Genomic DNA, 24,727 nt, shown 5'->3' with positions numbered 1-24,727 from the left:
TTATGCTAATGTATAATTCTTGTGGATGTATATTGAATGGCCAATGATACACACGTCGGTGGAGCTACAATCTAGCTTTCGCTCTTATTTCTTTTTTTTTTTTCTTTTTCTTTTCTTAAACATGCGTTTTCTTCTTCTCTTTGTTCACCTTGAAGGGAAAAGAATCCTTGCTCCCTGTTCGATGGACCAGTAAGTATGAGTTTACGGTGTAAAACACTAATCTTCTATATTTATAGCAACAACTGTACAAGTGCCGGCCACATCGATATTCTCCATAACGTGTCGCTTATTTTTACTTTGACAAAAGTGGTGGAGAGAACGCTGTTCAGATCTTTTCTTTGTTCACGGTCTTTCCTCGTTGCTCTTAAGACGTCTAAAGTCAAAACATTCGTCTTGATAGTCGAATGAAATTCTCTATCTTGCTAGCTTCGAGTTACATTTCAAATTTCTTTTGAATTCTTTGGAAAATTTTGCTGGCTCCTGGCTTCTTCGTAAACTTGTTCCGGATTGGTTTTGTTTTTAGACATCTTTACGTGCGATTTATCCACATAAATGCTACCCATTCATTGACTAATCAACGAGGAATGTAGGACGGTACTTAGATATCGGTATCACTAGGTTTTCCAGCGAGAATCTTTTCGAATCATCGTAAATATCTTCCATCGAGGTCGTTTCTCATGATCTCACTTTATACACGCCAGGAAAAACAGAATTAAAAGTTATATTTACTTAAACGGATAATTAAAGCAATCGGCGACAAATGCAGACGGTTACCGCTGAAAGAAATTATAAAACGAAAGGTCAGTAGAAATAAAACACAGATGTAATTAGCAATGCATCTCATCAAATGTCTCAAAACGAAAGATTCCTGTAAATCACGAAAAAAAAGAGAATAAAAACATTAAAGAATCCAATTTATCTAAACAAACTCTCCCAATTTAATGAAAAATTAAAGCGAGAAGCAACGAATACAGACAGCGATGAAGAAAAATAATGAAATAAATTGTAAAAGTAAACGATCAAGCGTAATTAAAAACAATTCTCATTGGAGGAATTCAGAAAAAGAATGTAGATATCTAGAGCATTAAAATTTACAATGAAACATCTGAAGTTCCAAGTATTCGAGCATCTAGAAAATTCCAAACGTTTGGTTTCCCAGAGCTACAGATATTTAGACGGCTAAAATATCAAACCCTGATAGTTTCTAGAATTTTAAATACCTGAATTTCACAACTCCACAAGATTCTCGAATATCTAGACTTTCAAATACTTGGCTTCTTCAAATTCCAAACTCTTAGGTATCTACAGTTCCAAATATTTCAATATTTAGACCTCCAAGTTCGCTGTTTGATCGTTTAAAGCTCCAGAAGACTAGAATTAACTGAAAATAAATCTCACCGAAAGGATCCAAAAGCAAAAAGTTCGATTGCTTCCTTGGCGAGGAAAGCTTGAAAGCTCGACTGCGTCCAACGAACCAATGAAAACGACCTAGCGACGGAAGAGCCTGAACAGCATCCGTATTTCGTTCTGGCGTGCGATATTTTCTATATTTACATAATTTCGCCGGGATGGAGCGGTTTCGTCGCCACGATTAGTAGAGATTCGCGGTTTTCAGAGGCAGCGGGTCCAATAGATACGGAGGTAGCGCTGCAGAGAAGGGCCTGGGGCTACAGGAGCCCCATGTTCCTCCGCCGCTGTTACTTCCACGTGTGTTGGGTGAGTTTCCTTCCGTAGCCGTGTCGCTGGTGTGTTTCACGCTCACGAGATTCGGATTCGGAATTGGTTTCGCCTCGTTCGTAGACATTACGCTGTTCGAGCTGCCTGGTGGCGTCGCTGGACTTCTTGGAGAACGGCCTTCTGCCTTCACGTTGCCTCCTACGGGACTCGAAGCTCCGCTGTCTACTCCTATACCGCTTTGGGACGTGGACTTCTGCTGGGCCAGCCTCTCCTGCTTCCGGAATTTCGCACGTCGATTTTGGAACCATACCTGCAATTATAGGACACGGATTTTGATGATTATTTTTAGATGAGGGGCGGATGTATGAGAGAGGGAACGTTGGATGGTTTGACGCGAGTGCTTGATTTTGAAGAGACAAATGTTTTCGGTTAAATTGTGAAGGAATTAAACGTGGACCTTCAAGAGTTCTTATAGCTATAGGGTATTAACCCTTTGCATTCGAGAGGCTATTTTCCGTGACCACGGCGTTCCATGTGGCAACTCGAGAGGGGAATGGGAGGCGATAGTCGCTGTTTATGCTAAATTTCCACCTCTCCAGTTGATGAGAGCGCGGTATTGGTTCGTAAATAGATTCCTTGGCTCTTTATATTGTTTGTTATGAAGCGTGAAGTGTTACACTTTAAGCTGCAGATGAAATATTTCTGCTGAAATTCTTCCGAAACTATGGTTCTGGCAACGTCTCCGACGTTAGTTCACATTCGATGATGATGATGGTGGCAGAAGTATTACAATTTCGTAAATTTAGAAACTCTAAAAAGATGGATTTGGAAATTTGTTTAATTAATTCTTATATTCTGTAAAAAAGCAAAAAAGAAAAAAAACGAAAGTCTACTTAACCACGATTTATAAGAACTTTAGTATACCAGTTGAGAGGAGATAATCGACAACCGCGAGATCCAGCTTCGACGTCGACTGCTAATTGTGATGGAATTCGGTTAAATGGAAAGCTCCATGTAATTTTAACAAAAACAAAAAAGGATTGTAAGGTGTGTTCTTACCGAAACAAAGCAGGAGAAAGACACAAAACAACTTATTATTTCAATACTTGTCCCGACAAGCCAAAGATGCATTTTGGCGGATGTTCTATAAATAATCGTAAAAAAATACAGAAAAAATATTAAAAAATGATATGTTCAAAGATGTAAATATATATAGATTATTAAAATATAATGTTTTTTAAGTTAATTTTTCTATAAAATTATTTTATATTACCTACAAGACACTCGTCACATATGCGCAAAATCACCTCGAGTTGCTGCTACGCCCGATCGAGAAGGCCATCGAGTGCAAAGGGTTAGTTTCGTAGTGACACATAAGTCAATGGAAGATTTGAATCGGCAGAAACTCATATTATTGTGGCTTGGAATACCAACGTTGTTTTGTTTTGCAAGGTCTAAAAACAAACGAACTGCAGTCAAAATATTATTGCCCTTACTGGTGATCGCCAACTGGAGTTACATACGAACACTAAGTTCGAACTTTTTATAATAACACCTGTCGATATAAATGTACGAACGTGGTCTCTTGGACAGTCGATTAGCTAGTCGAATAGTCGAATAGTTAGCGAGTTGAAGAGTTATTGGGTTGGCAATACCACCTAATGACAAAATCCGCAATCACTTAGTTGCTAACCTAATAAATTGTTATCGACTTACGAGCATTGAACGAGCGACGATTACGACCGGCATACATACACTATCTCTGTACTTGTACTTACAGTGTTTTTAACAAAATTGCCTATTACGATTTTATCATTCGTTTCTTTCGAAAACAAACCAACACGTTTAACTCTTTGCACTCCGAATTTTGTTTCAATTTCGTTACCAACAGCTCCTAACGCTTAGCGACTATATACTTGCATGGTTATCACTATCACTATTGTCAAAGTCCTTATTTATTTCGCGTCTTTCACTCATTGTAAATATTTAGAGGATGACAGGTATACAATTTTCGAACTCTGAGCGGACTGATATAAGTTAGGTAAATAAGCCAGTTTGGTAAGAGCGTCGATAATGTGTGCGCGACATCTATTGATTTGGACACGAAAGAATGTCGAATGGGACACGACAAAGGAGCTCCTGAGATAAAAACTGATATCGAATCACACTCCACATAGGAGTGCAAAGGGTAAATATCCAACTCAATTTAATCTTACGTGTAATCAGATTTTTACGAAGAAATGCGAAGGAAGGGAACCTATGTACTTAAAAATTTGTTTCGCCTCCTAAGTATTTAACTGCTTGAATTACATATCAGGTATGTACTCGACTATTCTTTGATTATCGTGTTCCGTCGTTCGTTTAAATTATCATTCTGAATTTCACTACGGAATATTCCAATTCTCACGTATAAAATAATTTTCTACAAAACTGAATTTTCGAATCAAAATCCGCCATCTAATTGACGTATCATTTCCATTTCATCGTTGCGCGCATTATTTTCTTTTACTATAGAAAATCTACGGTATAATAGCGAAAACTCTGCAACTCGACACATTTGCCTATTACGCTGCTATATCCGCTTGGAGTGAAAAAATTCCAGCGACCATGTACGATGATGAAAAACCGACCAAAAACGTCTATGGATTCACGGAGACAAAGAGGAAGAGGGGATTGGATGGCGTAAAAGCGCGTCATGTCCGTGTCCAGCTCGTCAGAGCGAAACGTCGGCGCAGGCAACGCTCGTAATTGGCTCTAGTTGGCCAAATGAAATATTTAACGAATAAAATAAACGGAAAGCGGCGGTGACCTGCATGTTAAAGTAGCGGATTTATTTGCTTTACCGTTTATCTGACCAGTAAAGCTGCCCTCCCTCTTCCCGCCATCGTTTGTCTCTCTTCATCTTCTCTCTCTTCCTCTCTCTCTCTCTCTCTCTCTCTCTCTTTGTATCCCCTTTCGTTCGTTCCTCGGCATGAGCGCACGTGGATCCCACCCCTAGATTTTCCAGGTGCGGCTGCGTTGTAGGAGCAGGCTGAGTGGTAGAAGCCGGGAAAGAGGGGGAAAGGGGTGGATTCAGAGAGTCAGGGGCGCGGAACACCATGATGAACGTGATTGCCCTTTCCGGACGGCAAACACTGCTATTGGATTTTATCAGCTGCTGCTGCTGCTGCTGCTGCTGTTGGCTGCTACTGCTTCTGCTCAACAGCCGCGCTTTCTCCGTTCCAGAAATTCGTGTAAACTTTGAGAAGAACGTGGAGCGTGTTGCAGACCTTCCACTGTTCGATTAACCGAATGATGATTTCATGATCCCTATCTGACACGCAGCAGCGTTAGGCTTGGATTTTGCAGGCTTCTGGAATTAAGGAGACTGTCATTTGGAATTTTTTGGAACAGATTGCGTAAAGAATGGGAATTTTGAGGTTCTTGGGATTAACGTTATTCGTCCTTCGTCTTCTCACTTCTGATATTATGATTATTAGAACTTTTATAGCGATGAACCAGAGGATGATTTTACAAATTCCTGGCAGTCGATAGCGAGGTCAGCTTTAGACTTCGCAAGGTTTTCTTTAGACCTATACCGTTGATCCTTCTTATCCTCGCTGAATCCCTGTGATATCCTTTCGCTCTTTTACACAGCTTCACGTTGATTTTATAATTGCCACGTAACAACATTTCAAATATCGAGCATGTAGACAGATATTTGAGACTTTAGCGTGAAATTCAACGGAGTAGTCAGTGGCCAGTCAGTGGCGAAAGTCTGCGGCGAAAACTCGAAGAAACGAAGGTAGCCGAAACGGCTGAGAGAAAAATTTGCAAAGACAAGCGAGGGCTGTTTGACAGCAGAGGAAAGCAGCGAAGCAGAGACAACGGGGCGCGTAAAGCGAGGCTTAAATATTTATCCAAAACGAGGTGGACATCTGTCGGTGCGGCTCGTTGCATTTTATTTAGGCGTACCGTATTTATTTAACATTAACGCCGGCACGTAGTCTCCCTAATTCACGCTGTCGTCGTCGTCCGTTCGGCAAACAACGGCACACATGCTCTACGGTCTCTTCGGGGTTTGGTCGGTGGCCAAATACGAATTATTAGTGTTGTCACTGGCACGTACCCGCGGCTTTCTGCGTGTGTCACATAGTTTTTGTCCGACGGTGACGTAATTTCATCACGCTACAGTCAGCAACGACGTTACATTCGTTGAACCATCCGTGTCTCTCGCAACCAAAAATACCTCAGAACTAACGAGAACTTGGAAATCTCGTCGAATATTAATGCCATTTTTCATGCCACTGTTCTGGTAAGGTTAAAGCGGTTGAAAGATTCTGTTCATTTATTAAACGGCTATTAAAAATTGCCAGTGATCCTCAGTTTAATTTAAACCTTCGACAGTGCGAGAGAATAACAATGGCAGGGGATTTTCATTCGGATTTATGAGATTCCTCATCATGGCGATTATAATAAAACGTAAGGTGACGATCTCATTGAAAAATATTTCCTCGGGAATTTTCTTCTTCTTCGTACGATCAACCCTCTACATTTCTATCGCTAATTTCCTAAGGATATGAATTATCGCGTGTTCCAGAACCTCTGAATCCTGAATTATGGATTTTGAAAAACCTGTAACAGGTATTTCGATAGATTTCAGAGAGAATTAAAGGAAAAATGGAATCGACGAAAGCGTTAAAATTAAAAAATTATTGTTGAAGGTTGTTGTTGATCGTAAGCTGTATAAAATAATGGAGAAATAGACGGTGGCAGTGAAAGTAATGTCTATAGGATAAGGAGTAGCGACGGATCCGTCGAGGCAACTTTCCTCGGTTATTAGAACTTCGACTCGTAACGCTAATGAAAATTACTATTTCTCTGCAATATTCCTTACTATAATTTAACCAGTCTACTACGAAGATTACTTCAACCAAATAGATTCCAAGCAAGAGAAGACGACCAAACCACAAATGATCTTACCTAGAAAAATAAATGAAATTGAATTCACCGATTGAACAAGGACGAAGAGAGTAAAATTTATAAATTAAAAAAAAGGAAAAACAGTAACCAAAAAGAGAAACGATTTTATCCATAAAAATAAATGCAATTAAATTCACCGATTAAACGAAGACCTAGAAAACGACGAAGTTAGAAGTTCTGGCAGCAACTGGAACGTCCAAAGTATTCGAGGTCATCGCAGTCACAAACAGAGAGTCATTAGATCTATGACTTTATTCGATCTTCTTCCAAATAGCACGTCCTTTTTAACTGAAATATGAATACGTTTGGATTTTGTAATTTAAGTGGAAAGGAGGACAGATATTTCGAAAGCAAGCGTAAACAGTTTGGTAGGGAGAGGGTGGAAGTTTATGGACGGACCATTAGGGATTCTGCGTCGATAGAAACAAGTTTGCGGTGTATTTGTTCGTTAGATTAACCCTAACGATTGTGAGTCGTAGTGATTTCCTCCTTCTGGATAGGTTAACAAAGGATTTTGCCCGGTTGCCGCCCTGAGGGGCTGATCCCAACTTACCGACGGAGATCCTAACCGGAAAACAAGAACATTTCAGGATTGAAAGACGTGGCAGCGTGGTGGGATGTCGTGAGACGAGTAAAGAATATTTTATCGAATCATAGAAACAGATATACGACAGATCAAAAATTTGACACCACTTTATACCATCTACGTCTTGTTATCCGGTCTATGATTCTTTCTTTTAGTCTTGTAAAAACGTGGCATAACAAAAATGTAAGTAGAGACACTGATAAGTATCCCATAAGTATCCTTTTCACCTATTTTGGGAAGATTCAAATTACTATGAAATAATTAAAAAATATAAAGTTTCACAAACCTAGAACCTATAAACCAACGTAACTATAAATACAACTCTAGGAAAAGAAAATCTCAGGAATATGGAAATAATCGAGTTAACCTCAAAATAAACATTAAAATGCCGGAACGCGAGAAATTGCCGACGGATGGTAAGGTTCCGGCGGGAACACTAGAAGTTTGGAAATCTTTCGAATTTTAAAAAACTTGCTCGACACTGCCAAGAATTTGTGCAAGAAGTGAAAGTTAGAAAAGTACGATAACAAGATTAGAAAAAAGAACAAGCTGCCTGCAACTAAGTTCGTTTACGTAGGAAAGCGACGAGAAGGGATGATGCGCAACGATCGGAAACGCGTCTCTCAGATTTCAAATTCACCATTACCCATCCGTCTATAACGTAATTTTTGCTTATTTGATTTTCATGTTAATTTCAATTTTGACCGTCGTTCGATGAATTTTTAAGGTCTCGTCACGCGGACGTTGAAAGTGAAAGATGTGACGCCCGATCAGACCAAAGGATTCGCTTTTCATACCGGAGGATGTTGAAGCTCGTGAAAGATTCACGGCACGTCCAAGATTCTCTCGATGCGTCACATTAAGCGAGTTATAAGGATATATCCGAAGCGGCGCTATCAATATCACGACGGCAGGAAGTCAGGAGAAATCACTGTTACGCCTGATCACTTCCGCTTTGACGATAAATCAGAAAACGCGTAATTTTCATCTTCCATTGAATAATACAAATGAAGTAATTCGAACATACGATCTTTTAAATCTAAACTTTGGAAGCAGATTACTATCTGCTGTTTCTTATTTTTATCTTTCTTTTTTTTTTATTACAGATGGAGAGACAGATTTGTTATGCAGAGAAGCAATATTTCATCTAGAAATTGCGAACGTAGCGGAATTTCTATATTTAATCGATGATCAATAAAAAATTAGGACATGCAACTTTTTAATTTCAAGCTTCGAAAGATCATTAGACATTCTCTGTTAATCTTACTAAATGAAATTGGCAAATAGAATTACCGCGAGACGAAGCAAAATTTTACCTGGCGTGTTACAAAGTAAGGAAATGTAATATCCAATCAACTTGAAAGTTTATTTTATAACTGAACGTTCAATTTTAGTTCCAAACTTTGGGAGATCATTGGACTCTAGGATCACTGTCTTTGTCTTTATTCTTCCTAAACAGACGACAAATAGAATTGCCGCGGAGCAAAATTGTATTCAAAACCTCAAACTAGAATCTCAAATTTTAGAAATATCATTCTCAATAATAGATCTTACAAAATAGATTAATACGATTGATCTCCAAATATTCGTACAATAACGATATTTATCTATGCTTGAATAGGAAACAATTTCTTTTACCGTGACTCCTTTATCGATCTTCCTTTATTAATTTATTAATATAAAATTAATTCCAATTTTGCTCGTCTAAAGATTAAGTAATAAAGCCGGAGCGGTTGAGGATTCGTTAAGGGTACTAAATCAGACGTTCGATAATAGAATTGCAGTTGATGGTGATTGCTACACTCTCAGCCGTCAGAAATTACCTTCTTCAATTAACCAAATAAGTTCGGGACGGAAACGCATGGCTCTGCAGAGACAAAATCTTGATTAAGAGATGCATCGGACAGGCCGATGCCATCCGGCTTGATGAATAAATCGCTATAGACAGATCTCATTAACTGCGTATCCACTTTCGCGTCTGACCACAACCGTCACGGTTCGCTGTTACTGTTGTGCTCCACTACTTAAGCCAAACGAAACAGTATTTTTGACTCTGGTCATAGTAACTTAGATATGAGGAGTACTGTAAGATCGATCAAGTAATGCAATTGATAGTTGATTCACGTATGAGAACAGTAAAGTCCCAGAAATCTTGGTCAGGATCGTATCTCGGCTGTAATTGTGCTTCAGTTCCTAGCTTCCGTCTCTGTGAGATTTTTTATTATTGGAATTTTCTTTTTTATTATCGTTTCATTCAATTATCGAGTTTTCCTTCTATCGTTTTTGTGAGTTCTTTTTTGTTAAAGCTTGTGCGCCCTGGTTCTTTCCTATTACTACAAGCGTCTTCTTAAAGTTCCTGTACTTTCTTATCGTTGGAATTTCTTTCCAGTATCTTGCACTGCCATTTTTCATCGCAGCAATTCTCTTTTATCTTTCCTTTTGACTTTCAAGTTCTCTTTTACACCGAGTGGAATCCGTTTCTTGTTCTCCCCAAACTGCTTTTTTTCACTGCTGGTGTCTTCTTCTTGATCGTTTCTTGATACCCTTGCACGTTTCCTTTTAAATTATTACAATCTCCCTTGATGCTCTTTACTAGTTTTTCTTTATTAGAATCTCTTTTTTGATGTCCTTACCACCTTATCCGTTTCTCAAATATTCTGACATTTAGAGAATATAGAATAAATAATAACGCTTAACAATTTCTAATTGTAAATAGCTACTACGGAAGCGCCATATCAAAAATCCTCACTTTAACTCAAGATAACTTCCTCAGAATACCTCTCGACCAATTAATTCTCCTTCCAAATACTTTGACCTGTCCTCGCAGCAAGAAATAAGGAAGAAAACTTCACTCTGTAATTGGAACAAAAATAAAAGATCCCATGCCACCCACATATATTCTCATTAACTAAATTCCTCTAGCACGTCCTTGACGGTTCTCCAACTAAATACCAGTCCCTGTATTCCGTACTCAGACCATTCTTAACACCAATTACCCAGCTTAATCTGAACCATCAGCGCGATAACGCGCAGGCCAGCGTCGAAGGAGTTCCGTGGAAAACGGCGAATACCGTCGTGCACCGGTGTGTTTGCAACAGTCGACGTCGTTCTCCGTAGATGATACCCAGCAGGACAGTTTTTAATCACCGTAAGTGGATCTACATAGAGCTCGCAATTACCAGGGCACACTCCGGCCATGGGCCCCTTGTGTATCAGCCACCCTCGGCCTACCAGAGTCGAGCCAGCTCCAATGTTTTCCCCATTTCATCCCTCGATGCCAGCGAGCCAACCGATCCCCCTTCTCTCCTCTTTCCTTGCCTCTTTCCCAACGAGGATCCTTTCGTTGGAAGCGTTATTGCCTATCCCGTCGTTGCTTTTTGATCTTTCTACATCTTCCCTGTTCATTTATCATTCATTCTTCTACGCCGGATATGTTTTTCCGCTTCTCCTCTTAGATTTCTCCTTTTGGCTGCAAACTGTATTTTCCTATTTTCTGTTGCTTTGGAATATCGTTAATGGGCCTTCTTCCTATATATCATAAACAAAATCATTGGCTGTGTTTTCTCTATTATCAGAAGAGAATTGTTAACAGTAGAATTATTAATACCATTGATCGTTACACTATGTATATCCTTTCTCATTTTAGTCATGAATATTTCATTCACAAATTATCTTCTCATTCTATTTTGTACATTCTATCATTTTATACTGTAATTAGTTATAATACAAAATACTAACGTCTAATTAATATTGATGAAAGATGACGATATTTATTGCTCCCAGAGGAGGACGCCTTTATTTTTCTTCAATGTCTGCGTTTTAGTGGAATACATCTTTGTATTTCTTCCCTGCTTCGACTTTTTCCAAGTGTGTTTTTCTCCTCTTTTTTGAGTACACTGCCTCTTCTTACCGGCGAAGACCCTTCGTCAGAGACTGCTCCCCGATCACCCTCCAACTTCCCGTGACGGTGCTCGACTGTGTCCCACCGGGGAAAAGAAATTCATGTTGATTTTCCAGGACTCTCCCAAGGCTGTCTATCTCTAAATTACTCGATTCTCCTCCAGTTCCCTTTGTGTTCCTTTGTTATATCTCTGCCACAGCTTTTGATAACGCCTGAAAACTTGTTATTTCGTGGAAGTAAAATTTCATCGAAATTTGGATTTTATTCGAATGTATAAACCTGATGATAGCATGTCAGAATTATATTTAGAAGGGAAATTTCCTCTAAATGCCTCCATAGTGTTCCATAATGTAAAAATGTATTGCTTTCAGGTATCTATTATGTATTATCTTAATATTACTTTATTAATATCTTATTATTTTAACGTAATTTCCATAGTTTCCCAACATAACAATTCTCCTTTGTAAAATCTTCTGATCTCGTATCACAAATAACTATTGCAATACTCAGGGCATAAAATCCAAGGTAACAGATTATCACGATTCTTGTGATAGTTTTAAAAGAGAAGTTTCTCCAGATCTTATACAATATTGTATTACATAAATTTTAGAAATTTTCTTTTCCAAATTTTCTCATCTCGTATCACAAATAACTATTGTAATACCTAGGGCATAAAATCCAAGGTAACAGTCTGCCATAATAGTTCTTACAGTTTTAGGAGCGACGTTTCTCCGCGATATCTTCCATAATATTGTATTACATAAATTTTACAAAATGTTCTTTTCTAAATTCACGCATGAACAAGTGAATACAGTATTCAAAGCAGAGAATTCAAAGTTGTTAACGCAAACTCTACAATTCTTTTTTGGTTTCAATCAATAAGTTAATGTAGCATCCTGAACAAAAGATCCAAGCTTGCAACTTCTGTTACAGATATTACAATTGCTCCAATTTCAAGAAGACCAACGGATCTCCATATTCCACCAAGCCTTACAAGTTTCAAGCGATAGAAAATGATTCCACCATGGAGTTAATCGAGCTGGCTAGATCGTTCCACTTTGTTCAATTGAATGTAGACCCTCAGGAGCTGGTAAGAGCAACGGTTGTTGGTCCAGCAGAGCAACACCAGCCTGTTCACCCTCTGGTAGCTTCTATTCTGTGCTACATCCCATTGATGACACCATGGACAGGGGTGGCAGAATGTCGCGTGGCGACACGTTTCACTGTTCTGAGTCACATGTCATTCCGTATGAATTACAACTCCATTAACGTTCCAGACAACCTGCGAGCATACATAATGCTGGCGAATTGAGCGGATCAGCTCCTCAGCCAAGATGTTGATTTATGGGGAACGATGGAGGTGGCCTGGTCCTTGGACGAACAGAGCCAATCATAAAGTGATTGAATTTTTAATCTCTTACTTGGAAATCTTCTTTTTTATTCCATTTTAAGGTAACTTGTCTTTAAGAGAAGCGCAGATCCCTTTTTTTCTTTTTGTTTTTAGCTCTATTCATTTTTCATCTTTTCCTCTTCTTCGTCATGTTTCTCCTTCTTTTAAATTTTAATGAAATCCATCCATGCGCTGTTTCACGGTTAAATTTCTAACGAACAGCGTAAAAAATTCTGCCAATTCCTCTGTTCATCTTCTCCTCTCGCTTCTCCCACAGTTTGAACGACAGATAATGTTTGTTGCTCTACGTTAAATTGTTTCAGTTTCACGCAATACAATATAATACAATTTTCTTGTCTTTTTCTTCTGGTGTCGTGCGACACTGTTAATTCACAATTAATCAAAAGTCGCTCAACACAAAGAACGAAGAAAATATCTGGAAGATAATTTGACGACTGTACGTAATCGCAGGTGAATATTGGTAAAATATCTTACAATAAAATAAACGAGAATCTGTGATGTAAATCGATAACGTTCCCAGATGCCTTAAGGGTGGACCTTAGGCTAAGGAATTAGGGAAGATTCGAACTGACTACCCTACGTCAGGGAAAACCTCTCTAGAAATGGCGGTCGGCCCGTGATGCCGCAAACTAATAGAAAATTGATAGTAACTTCGTGCTTAATTATCATGCGTGCGTAGTACATTCACGTTTACGGTTTCCAGATGAGCTAAGCAGAATGTTAGCTGGTTGCAGCTAGACAATTATAATTCCTTGTACCATTGATTTCTCATATTCTCTGTGTAATTAATAGAAATGCGAAAATAACGTATTATTCTTCAATAACGTAATTTTATAAAGCGATGAAATTATATAGAAAAGTATGGAGATTAGAAAAAGTTAGAACAAAATTAGAAATTTCATTAGTGGAAAAATTCATTGCTTTGATATACCGTTACGATTGAAAAATAGTACAGTGACAAAATTAGAAATTCTATTTCCACGATAAATAGATTACACTGTCTTCGTTGTTAATGATAGAATAATTAATTTTTCGTTATTGTTATAAGCGAACTAATAGGATAGAAATTATAGGATTATCAAATTGGGAATTCTACTTTCATAATGGATAGATGAACATATTCTAAGCTGCTTATTAATAATGGAATAATACATGTTTTTAGTTATTAATACTATCGTTAGAGGATCAATTATTAATATTATAGTTAGAGGACTCGTGACATTTACGTCACAAACAACTGTCGCGGATGATATCGTAATCCGAAACACCTAAGCTCGTTTGTTTCCAATAGATTTTTGCACCGTTGCCATCGACGAGATTACATTTTCCCTGATAATGCAATTTCTGAACGTTTTCAGAATATGTTTCTGGGACATTGGTGATTAGTGTTAGCAGCAATAAAGTTCCTAGCTAACTGAATTTACCGGCTGGCAATAAGTGTCAAAAGTGAACAGCCTGTTTCGCAATTAGGCAAAATACAGATTTTATGACATTAAACTTGTTGGCGCAACTGCAATTTTCCCTCTTAAAATATTACACTAGCCATGGTACATCGTGGCTTTCAGAATTACACATCAATCAAATACAGAACAGACGATAATAAGAGGAACATTTATTAAATTAATAAATTATTCCTTGATAGTGGAACATTGAAAACGTTGGATTTATTATTTATACATATTCTATATTTATATATATATTTATTATTTGTAGTAGTTATCTATCAGTGAATTAATTTTCTATTAAATTAATTGATAAACGTATACACGTTTTTTATACTTGAAACAGCAACTATGCTTTGCTACTGTATTTTACAGCGAACTATCTCTTTTCTCAAACTTTTCTATAATCCCACGGATACATGTAATGTACATACAAAAATCTATTATTCTATATTAAAGCAATAGTACATTAATAGCATTGATATTGATTAAGCGATGAAAATGACTGTGATTTTTACAAGCTTTACACTCCAGTCATCAATAGTTTTAGTGTCATTCAATAGTTTTAGTAGAAATCTACTAAATATTTATTACATATTACTATTTATATTTATAAAAAAATGTTCCTTTTATCACCTATTACGGTTTTCTTTGGCAATTGATTTGATATAAGTTTCCATTGCTATAAAACCTTCCTATTCGTAGAAACGATTCACAAAAGTTTGTCCATAACGAAAGACAACTAATACCGAAAAGCTCAGCAACAAGAATCCCAAAGTTTCACTTTTCTAACAGAAACTAAAAAATCTATTTATCCGGAAACTTTCGCCTACCCCTATAAATTAGCTTCTTCACTATGATTATAGCAACGTTCAATTATAATAATTCTGTTTAACAAGCTATATCGCAGTTCCATTCACATTGTCGTCATGATCGTCGCACGAGCAATCCCCGTCACCTGGACGATGTGATAAATTTAATCCGACGCAAGAGTTCAGAGTACCATAGCACACTATGACTACCATTTTCCCAGGTCGCTAACGTGCAGCCTCTGTGATTGGCAAGCATGATTATTATTATTATAGAAGGATCAAGATTAAGGAAAACGTTGGTTCTTCACACAATCCTCGTCTATCGAAAGCCATCTATTCTTGGAACGAGACCAGACATCTGCCTAAAATGTAGAGACATCGTCAAATGTATCCTTATATTCATGAAGTTCAATTGAGAAATAGAAAGTAAGAAAATAGACGAAAGAGTCATACGCTTTGGATTCATCAATCTCCAGGACGAAAATTACCGAAATAATCCTCTTTCCCTTCGGGCAGACGCTGAAGATTAAAAATTATGAGGGTGAGATTGATTGATGTTAAAAGGGGTGATTAAATGGGATAATACGAGAAATACAGTTATTTGTGGTGTAAAAAGATATAGGTGTGAATAGTCATTCAGATAGAATTCATTCACCTTGCATCGAATTTGATTGAAAGTGCGAATTTTCTTAGGTAGAATCGAGGATCAAATTCATGTTAATAGCAGGTCAATTAGAGGAACAGAAGCTGAGCTGGAATTTGTTTCACCTATTAAATGTTGTAATAACTCTCTTCGTATCTTTCCTGACACTTTGCTAGATTAGTGATAACAGTGTATGAATTTTATCCAATTTCCAAATTCATCACCAATCGTTACTAACATCAATACTCGATAAGCTGAGCAATTCGTAGCCTGAAATAGACACGAGCACGAAATAGTCAGTGCCATGGATGTTGTTTGGAACCGATTTGGGAAAAATGAATACATTTATGAGAAATTTAAGAATTCACGCACAGAATTCAAAAATGCATAGAATGTATATAACATGGAAAAATGTGATTAAACGTAATATAACCCACACGAATGCCAATGAATATTAATAAGAAACATGGAATATTATTAACATGCTGACATCTTTTTTATATAAATTGTATTGTCTAGTATATAGATTTAAGAAACAGCAGTTGTACAATTTAGTGTACAAATGCAGGGACACCATTTATGAATTCTTTCAAGATTATGAATATTCATATTTCAATGTTTCCTACATCACATGAGGAAATTCCATTCGTGAGCATATCACATATCGGATAACAATTGAAATAATTGAAAATAAATCTCGCATCGCGTTACGACTATTATTTAATTTTGATCTATTGCTGAGCAATTAATTATCCAAATATTCGACAACGAGAGATCATTGTAATTTACATTACTTTTCAATCAGTTTCCTCTCTTGTAGATGAACGTGCGAACATACTTTTCTTTTATGGCAATTAAAAGCCAAAAACGAAGAGAATACAAATTTATGATAAAATATTCGAGGCAGAGTATTCTTTAATAGAACAATACAAATTTCCATTTCTTTAAATGCGTTCATAAAAGTATCAGTTTGAATAAAAGTCTTCGCTCAATCTATAAACCTACATTCGCAGAAAAAATGTGGCTTAGCTCTTTTGATCTTAATGCCTCATACGAGTCGTCATATCTAAATAACACAGAACTACAAAGAACGCGAGCACCGTTAAGATCTATGATTAAAGAGCCAAAAAGGCAAACGAAATAAGAGCGAATAGAATGGATATCGACGCATTTGAGATTAAAAGAGAGCTGGTTTATCCATAAGAGCTGGTGAGAGAGAGTCGTGAAAATTCAAAACACATTAATTTGATCATAAATAACGCGTGTTTGATTGTGCGTCATGGGAAGACACGAGGATCTCCCTCCAGAATCTTCAGTGTGCAAGAAGTTCAAGTTAATCCGTCACATGCATTAGAAGGTATAATCCATCAAGCAGCAACTTGCAGGTAACCGTGAAAACGAAAATGGGGCTTGTAATGCAATTACATAGCGTCCGGGTTCCACCATCGCCCTTGTCCCTCCGTTTCCGGCGCTTCATTTTAGGTGATGTCGGAGGGAGGACCTCCAAGTAAAAGTCAACGAAAGAATAATCTATTGTCCAGCTTACTTCTTCCAGCTTCTCTTGATTGGGATCTTTGCGATCAGAGTGGAACGCTCTTTTGAGAAAAATCGTCAAATTCGTTAGAGTTTTTACACTTGTTTTAAAGAATAGCATCAATTTTATTATTGCGACAGTCGCTGGGTTGATTGTATTCTCCATTTAAGTTTTAAAAGTTATACAGGAAAATCTTTCTTGAGGATTTCTTTAGGATAATAATATCGTATATAAGATCTCCAAGGACCTCCAAGTAAAAGTCAACGAAAGAATAATCTATTGTCCAGCTTACTTCTTCCAGCTTCTCTTGATTGAGATCTTTGCGATCAGAGTGGAACGCTCTTTTGAGAAAAATCGTCAAATTCGTTAGAGTTTTTATACTTGTTTTAAAGAATAGCATCAATTTTATTATTGCGACAGTCGCTGGGTTGATTGTATTCTCCATTTAAGTTTTAAAAGTTATACGGGAAAATCTTTCTTGAGGATTTCTTTAGGATAATAATATCGTATATAAGATCTTTATAATTCTAATGGCTATCACGACAGTCACTAAGTTAAGTGACTAGCAATATATTCTTTATATAAATGCGATAATTCTAAGATATACTTTTCACGAGGATAGTATAATTTTACCATTATTAACTAGTTGAGTTTCGTTGTGTTCAATTATAATTGTATTTAAAAACGCAACTTGCAATTACAAGAAAGGGGATGCACACAAATCCAAACATCAATTAGAGCTATGACTATTATACACATGAGAGTAAAAGAAAATGATAGTGAATTGTACAACATTGAGTCATTCAGAAGCTGCACTGATTAACGTTATAAATTGTGAAATATAATAAAATAATGATGTTAGAAATATTAATTTCGTAAAGGCATCTGGAAATTTACTATTATTCGTGCTAATTTTATAATGAATGAATTTGTAGAAATAAATCACCTGTTTCTTGGATATTTAAAAGATAGAATTTGTGGATATTTGAGTTTACAGGAAATAGAGCTGACCAGTTCATTGTAGGTTTCACTATCTTCTTTCTTTGAGTTAAAACACCACTTACTTGGACTCTAGCTTCCGTCAGGTCGATCTTCATGGCAATTTCTTCTCTAGTGTAGATATCCGGATAGTGGGTCTCCTGGAAGGCACGCTCCAATTCTTTAAGCTGAGCCGATGTGAACGTCGTTCGTATCCGACGTTGTTTTCTCTTCTCTGCTAAACCATCGTGTCCTGAATAAGCCTTATATCCTAATCCACCTGAAAATAAGAAAAGGAAGATATTTGAATCAGTGAAAATGATTCGTATTTTATTAAAACAGCGTTACAAAATTGTTCAGAGCAAGAATTCAATTTAATATTCTTTAATTCTAATGGCAAACGCTACGGTTATTACACAAACTGTAATTTAGCTATGTACCTTTTGTACATATATTTCTAAAATCTTTAACCAAATCCACGATTTATAATTCTAACTGCAAACGGAACAATTACCGAATCTTCAATTTTCAGAGTTATTTCTTGGTACATTTTTCCAGCTACCTTTTGTTCTATGTTTCTGCGACTAAACCGATGCATCACAAAATCCACAAAATGTTAACCGAAACCTTATGAACCTCTTTGAAAAGTTTCCAAAATCTCAGAACCAAATCCATGGTACGTAAAATGTAGGAAAAGAATTGATCAATCCGATATAAACCTTGCTAAGACGAACTTACATTAGCATAAAACTTTCACCTACTGCACCAACTCTCTAAATCAACTTATCCCAACTTTCTCTTAATCAGTAGTCAGAGACAGAACTTCCAGGGTTCCTCTAAATCAGCCACACATTGGCGAGGCTGATAAAATATGAAGAAAATCAGTGTGGTCGAATTACTTGGTCCAAGGTGCAACGTTTGTACGAAGAGCTCTGTGCCTGTGAGCACGAGGTAGCTTATAGATTATAGAATATAGGTGAGGATAGCTGGGATAGCGAGCAACGTAACCATAGCAATGAGTGACTGAAGAGGGAGAGGGCGAGAAAGAGTGAACCAGGGGTGAAGGAAACGTGGGATGAGACAGTGCAGAGCTGGTACCAGATGAACGAACCGGTAAATGAGGGAGAGACGAAGAAAGAGAAGCAAGAATACGAAAGAGAGGGAAAGAGGGGACGAGACACATCCATTGATTTTCAGTGCCATCTTGTCGTCGTTTCCAGAGGAAATACCACAGTGGTAGGTTCGAGCATGGAGACCATGCCATGGCAACTTTCCCTTGAGAAAAGAAGGACCACCCTCTTCTTTTTTTCTGCGGGAAACACCGTCTTCTTCGCCCCGCCTGCGCCTTTCAGAGCTGCCTTCCTGCACCTCTAATTGATTGTTCCTTTGTAAATTCTATCGTTTTAACGACGTAGCGTGTTTGATTTGTTCGCTTGTCCTCGAGGAATGGGAATTTGCTGGATCGAGGAGAGAATTTCATTAGATTCTCTCTGTAGCATTTATTTACAATTAATACGGACTTTAGTGCTTTGGAATTTTTCGGATTTAGCGTTTCATGGTTACGTCCTAAAATATATTTATTGAAAATTGTGTAAGTAATAGAGATAAACAAGAAGATACTATTTATAAAGATAGCGACGAGGGTTTTAAATCTCTGAATAAACAGCGATGTTAACTTTTTATCTTTCTACTAAAAAGATCGGATAGAAGTAAAGTACATAAACTCACTGTGAAGTTTTATTATGATATCTTTCAGACAGTGAAAGAGAAATTGTACCATCTACGGGAAAAGGAAATTGCTTATGAACGATGAATTTGGTTAATTTTTCTAGCGCATAACACAAACTGGGTTATAGAATTAAAGAATATTGGTGGAGGAATATAGAAGACAATATCACAAAACAAATATAGACTTATGGAATTATTATAGAATTACAGAAGAGAGACCCATTGACAAACCAAATTATCCTTTTTGAAGAAATTTACAAACAAATATACTTTGTAGAAATATTCTACGATACAACAATCTCTTCAAGTATTAACTAAGTTATGTTAAAATAAATCCTAAACAATCTCTGACATATTAAAACAAGAACAAAATTAAAATGATTATAAAATATAATACAAAATAGAATCATCGTAGTCATAAAATATAATGTAGGACAAAAGTAAAATAGAAAAGCACATTTCTCGTCGAGAAAAAACTCATCACAATCTATTCCCCTCTTCCCAAAAGAACAGATAAAAGCACTCACTCTGTAGATTAATGGCCGACGGGAAGATCGAGGCGGCGTGTCTGTGGACCTCTTGAGATCTGGCGGCCATTACCGAACAGGGGGTTGCATGGGCCCCGTGGTGCGCGTGGGCATGAGAGTGGGTGGTGTGATGGGCCCCCAGCGGCGTGGTGCTTCCTGTACTCGTAGTTCCCGCGTTGCCTGGATAGCCAGCAGCCCTCGCAGCCGTGTAACGATAAGCAGCTTGGCTCATCTGTGAGCAAGAACTCAAGTCCCCGTATCCACATTGCATTTCACTGGCAGCCAGAGCACAGCTAGAAGCCTCGAAACCGGCGGCCGCAGCGGCAGCCGCCTGGTTCAAGTACGAATAATCCATGGTTTGTTCACTCGAAGCACCGAAATTCCAAGACAAAAGTGCAGAGTTCCTTCGTCACAGGCGTGTCTGACTTTGTCAGGGGCGAATAGACGAGGGCACTGAGCGCGGAACACCTGGACAGTTCATCGAATCCTCTTATCTCTTCCTCATCTTGACTCTTCACTCAATCAGAATCCTATAAAACTGAATCCTTCTGGTTGTTGGTAGATCCTGGCTGATCTTGGTAGTACCGGGTCGTTGGCTGATTTGATCCTGATAGTTTCACGACTTTAAATAGGATCAGCTGGCTCTTCCATTCACTGCAGCATGCAGATTCGAGGGATCTGAGCGTAGACAGGATTAAAAAGAAGATGAGAGTGTCGCAAGAAAAGAAACTGAGGGCCCCAGCCGGGCCTTAGCCGCGGCGTTGCTTTTGGCCCTAGCAGCGGCGTGTTTCTTCCGTCGTGGAAATCTCGGTTAATCAGCAGGCCAGGGTGTACAAGTAACGGTGGTAGCGTCACGTAATTCTCTCTGATCGCGGACAAGAGCTAAGGGACGCGGGCGGCAGCCGGTTGCTCGATAGCAGCTTATGACGCGTAATCGGATCAGCGATATCAAATTATTGCGATTATAGCCGCGGATAGAAAGAAGTTTTTCGGCCCGCTTAAGAGAGCCCGAGACGACCGACTGGTGGGTCTCCTCAAAATCAAATGATAAGCTTAATTCAATAACCGACGGAGAGGGTGCACGCCGGGGGTGTGGCCGCCGGTCGGTTACGGAGAAACGGGTTTGGTCACTGTCTGACGTTCTCTCGGCGCTGATTCGTCGATCCACGGTGCCACCCCTTGGCTGGATGAGAGAACAGTCGCCGCCCTCCGAATCTCTGTGTTCATCCCCGTCGGTGTGCCACCCCCGGTTCGTCGGGCGACCTCTCCCTAACAGCCATCAGCCCGAATGAACGCTATCATTCGATGATGCCAGCCCTCTCCCCTGGTCTCGATTTTACGATCGATTCCGGAGCAGGCCGTTTCCGCTGGACACCAGAGCCACGCTTCTCTTCAGCCATCCTACGTATGTTTACGCCTGGCTCCTTCTGCGGCTGTCTTGGTACAATGAGTGCCTCGCTTCCTGGATGATAGTGCTGATGTTAGGCATCGTTAGTCTTTACATGAATTGAGCATGATGGATTACCTTGGTGAGAGGTGAGTAGGCTGAGCTTGAGTCGTTTCTTAATTACAGGTTTTTGGTGGCTACAATGAAGATAGGGCTGCTTGAAACAGATTTTGTATGTTTACTTTTGTAGGTCTATTGTGAAATACTTTTGAATGTAGCTGTAAATAAATTTTAAGAAAGAATCAGTTTAAAAATATGTAGCTGTAAATGAAACTGAAATGTAATAATTATTTTGAAATGCAATTTTTTTATTTGCAAATAAAATCCAAATACAAATAGTTATTTTAAAAACATGAGAGAACAGTAAAACATAGATTTTGGACTTGAAAAATACAATTCTTAAAGAATGGGCTGTAAATAAAACTACTATTTTAAGCAGTATAAAACACAAATAATCTTTCATTGTGCTTAGACCCATTAAACGATTATTAGACAATAACACAGTAACATACTCTTGATAAACGAAATTCATGATAATATTCCTATGGAATTACCATGCTTTTACATCTCTTAACCATTTACATAAGGCAGTAGAAACATCAAATATCGTATACATAAAGGCCAAGGGACTAGAGAGCATGAAATATGATTTATCTGCAGATAGAGAAATTACATGACTAAACATGACACGGGACCGACCTTAGATAGGTGGTAGGAACCTGTGCGACACTTGTTTCGCACTTGTTCTCACGAAAGGGCCACGATGAGAGCAGTCCTGGTGCACGACCCTCTTCCCCGTGTCTCGTCTCAGGGGAATTCTCTTCCAGGGTACGCGAACGTAGTACGTCGTGCAACACCAAATCGTCCATAGTGTATATACTGAGAACACACAGGAACGAACTCGTCCATTGGCGTAGACCTTGCCACAACTTCTCCATGCTGCTCCAATAGAAACTCGAACCTGCACGTACCTTATATAAGAGATTATGTTAGTATAAGATACAATAATATGAAATTTTTGTTGCACTGTTGCATCTGTTTACGTTTATGCGTTATGAACACACCGACTTTATCTTCTTAGTCGATTATTATAAACTAGATTTCTGTGATAATATTTTTTCAAATAGAGGTAAATTTGATTGGTAGAAAATGTTACAAGAAATTTACAATGATGCAAATAATTTTTATATATAATTTAATTTTATCGCATAATAATGAACAAATTTGTGTAATTCAAAGCGAAAAATTATAGATAAAAAATCTACGACCTATTCATGTAAATTAAATATAAATAAGAGGAAAGTGATTTGATGGATCCGTTGAAAAACTGTCACTGAGATAAGTTTAGTGTCTACGTCTATGGGAACACGGCAAACATGCGTGCGCGTGTAAACACTCGCACACTCGCATAAATGGCGTTTCGTCTTTTATATCAATAGAGTGAGAGAACGTCAACCCCCCTTAGCGGTCTGATACATATGTCCTTGATTTGTCGGGAGAATAATATTCTCCTGGAAAGTTGATTAAATATTGGTTAGTGATCTCAGATGCCCTTTACCCCCCTCCGTTTCCATTCCATCGACTCGAAAACCCATAGGAATACAATTTAATATTTTCACGTCCCAGGGATAGCCGACTATTTTTCTTCCGATTTACACGCGGCTCTGTCACTATCACCTTTCATTTTCACGAATGAAATCGTTTTATACTTGTTGGTCCTAAAAAATATTTCGCAAGAAACGATATCACGTTTTCATACTTACAGTATTAAGCTGACGAAAATATTTGAACATTTCTAGGAACATTTTACGTATACATTATATAAAATATTTTAAAATCTCATCAGCACTGTATCGAGAAACGACTATCGTGAGGTAATTAGATATTTACTAGAAACATATATTTAGCAAAACATTAGGATAATTCTTCCATAACCTAGCGAATAATCATTATATTATTGTTAAAACGTAATTATTAGAAAATGTGTCGGTATTTCTGATACAATGAAGCATAAAATCTATTAACGTGACAATTTTCGTTAGCTTACTGTAAAATGCTACCGCGAGCTGATTAAAATGGCTTGCAATTATTCGTTTGTCATCCACTTTTATGCAACGTTATTATCAGCTAATCTTGTTTACAGCACATTACATTTACAATTATTTTCTATGTCGCGATGTGTTAATACACGAAAATGCAGGAAAGCTTCAAACCTGAATTTTAGGTTAAGCGATAAGTTTATGTACATTAATTGTTATTACTTTTACGTAAAATTTATTTAATAAGGAAGTATTTTATTTATAAATGTATCTTTCATCAAAAAATTGTTTTATGTATCTCGTAACTTATGTAACACTTTCCGAAATGTATACTTCGCGAACGAACTTGTTATTCAACGCAATAGAAACTATTAAATAGAATATTAAATAGAACTTACCGAATTTATTCAATGAATCAACATTTTTCCGTCTTCTATCCATGATAAACGCCATAATCTTCAAAATTACACATCTTTGCACTACACTATCCATAAAACGTCGTTGCAAGTAACACAGGAAATGCGTACTTATTGCCAGCACATTTTTTAAATATATGCCATCAGGTGACATTTCGAATACTAAAATTATAATTTAAGAATGAAGTAATTAAAATTCACGTAATCGATTGTATTATCTTAAAACGCTATTGAATTTTAATAAGTAATTTATAGAATATAATTTATTGTTTACATTGGATATAAATTTAATTTAATTTAATTTAATTTAATTTAATTTAATTTAATTTAATTTAATTTAATTTAATTTGTACAATTCAAAAATTTTAAATGCGACAGACGGCGCCACTGTTTCCGGTAAAGCATTTTTATTGGCGCAGTCGCATATTATAAAAGTATAAAAAGAAGGACGGCACGAAGATCAAAAGTGGTAATAAAAAGTAGTTTTATTATTAATTTATTATGGAAGTAGTGTTGACTATTCTCAGAATGGTTGGAGTCACAGCATATCTATCTGCATAAGGTAAATTTCAACATTTCTTTTCGATCCAATCTTGTTAAAACAAAAATACAATTTCAATAAAT

At 37.5% G+C, this 24,727-nt stretch overlaps 1 protein-coding gene and 2 long non-coding RNA genes across 11 annotated transcripts; 2 read left to right on the top strand and 1 right to left on the bottom strand.

Moving 5' to 3' along the window:
* Positions 1–1,591: 1,591 nt before the first annotated feature.
* LOC100649005 (homeobox protein ceh-17) lies at positions 1,592–24,209 on the bottom strand. Of its 7 annotated transcripts, none has more exons than XR_007226890.1 (7): positions 3,456–3,723; positions 3,201–3,335; positions 2,951–3,131; positions 2,737–2,821; positions 2,576–2,653; positions 2,355–2,488; positions 1,847–1,987 (listed from the first exon to the last, which is right to left on the bottom strand). XR_007226890.1 is itself a non-coding variant. In XM_003401636.4 (6 exons), exons 4-6 carry the CDS (start codon positions 20,554–20,556, stop codon positions 1,592–1,594), a joined length of 945 nt encoding a protein of 314 aa, XP_003401684.1. In that variant the 5' UTR covers positions 20,557–21,663; positions 21,727–21,866; positions 22,348–22,619; positions 24,086–24,209. The 7 variants fall into 7 exon arrangements, 1 of the variants encoding a protein (XP_003401684.1); XR_007226889.1 differs by having other exon boundaries at positions 1,851–1,987; positions 2,135–2,488; XM_003401636.4 differs by lacking the exons at positions 2,355–2,488; positions 2,576–2,653; positions 2,737–2,821; ... (1 more) ...; positions 3,201–3,335; positions 3,456–3,723 and adding exons at positions 18,033–18,226; positions 20,202–21,663; positions 21,727–21,866; positions 22,348–22,619; positions 24,086–24,209 and having other exon boundaries at positions 1,592–1,987.
* LOC125386585 lies at positions 1,605–2,600 on the top strand. Its single transcript, XR_007226897.1, has 2 exons — positions 1,605–1,716; positions 1,801–2,600. It is a non-coding gene; the product is annotated as an uncharacterized LOC125386585 (long non-coding RNA).
* On the top strand, positions 7,029–14,192 carry LOC105666610. Of its 3 annotated transcripts, XR_007226894.1 has the most exons (6): positions 7,029–7,408; positions 7,553–7,886; positions 7,953–8,237; positions 8,332–8,556; positions 8,620–10,373; positions 12,060–14,192. It is a non-coding gene; the product is annotated as an uncharacterized LOC105666610 (long non-coding RNA). The 3 variants fall into 3 exon arrangements; XR_007226895.1 differs by lacking the exon at positions 7,553–7,886; XR_007226896.1 differs by lacking the exon at positions 8,620–10,373 and having other exon boundaries at positions 7,038–7,408.
* Positions 24,210–24,727: the final 518 nt, after the last annotated feature.

This window comes from Bombus terrestris, chromosome 16 (genome assembly GCF_910591885.1).
Source record: "Bombus terrestris chromosome 16, iyBomTerr1.2, whole genome shotgun sequence".
Taxonomy (NCBI): Eukaryota; Metazoa; Arthropoda; class Insecta; order Hymenoptera; family Apidae; genus Bombus; species Bombus terrestris.
This window is presented reverse-complemented; position numbering and strand designations above follow the sequence as displayed.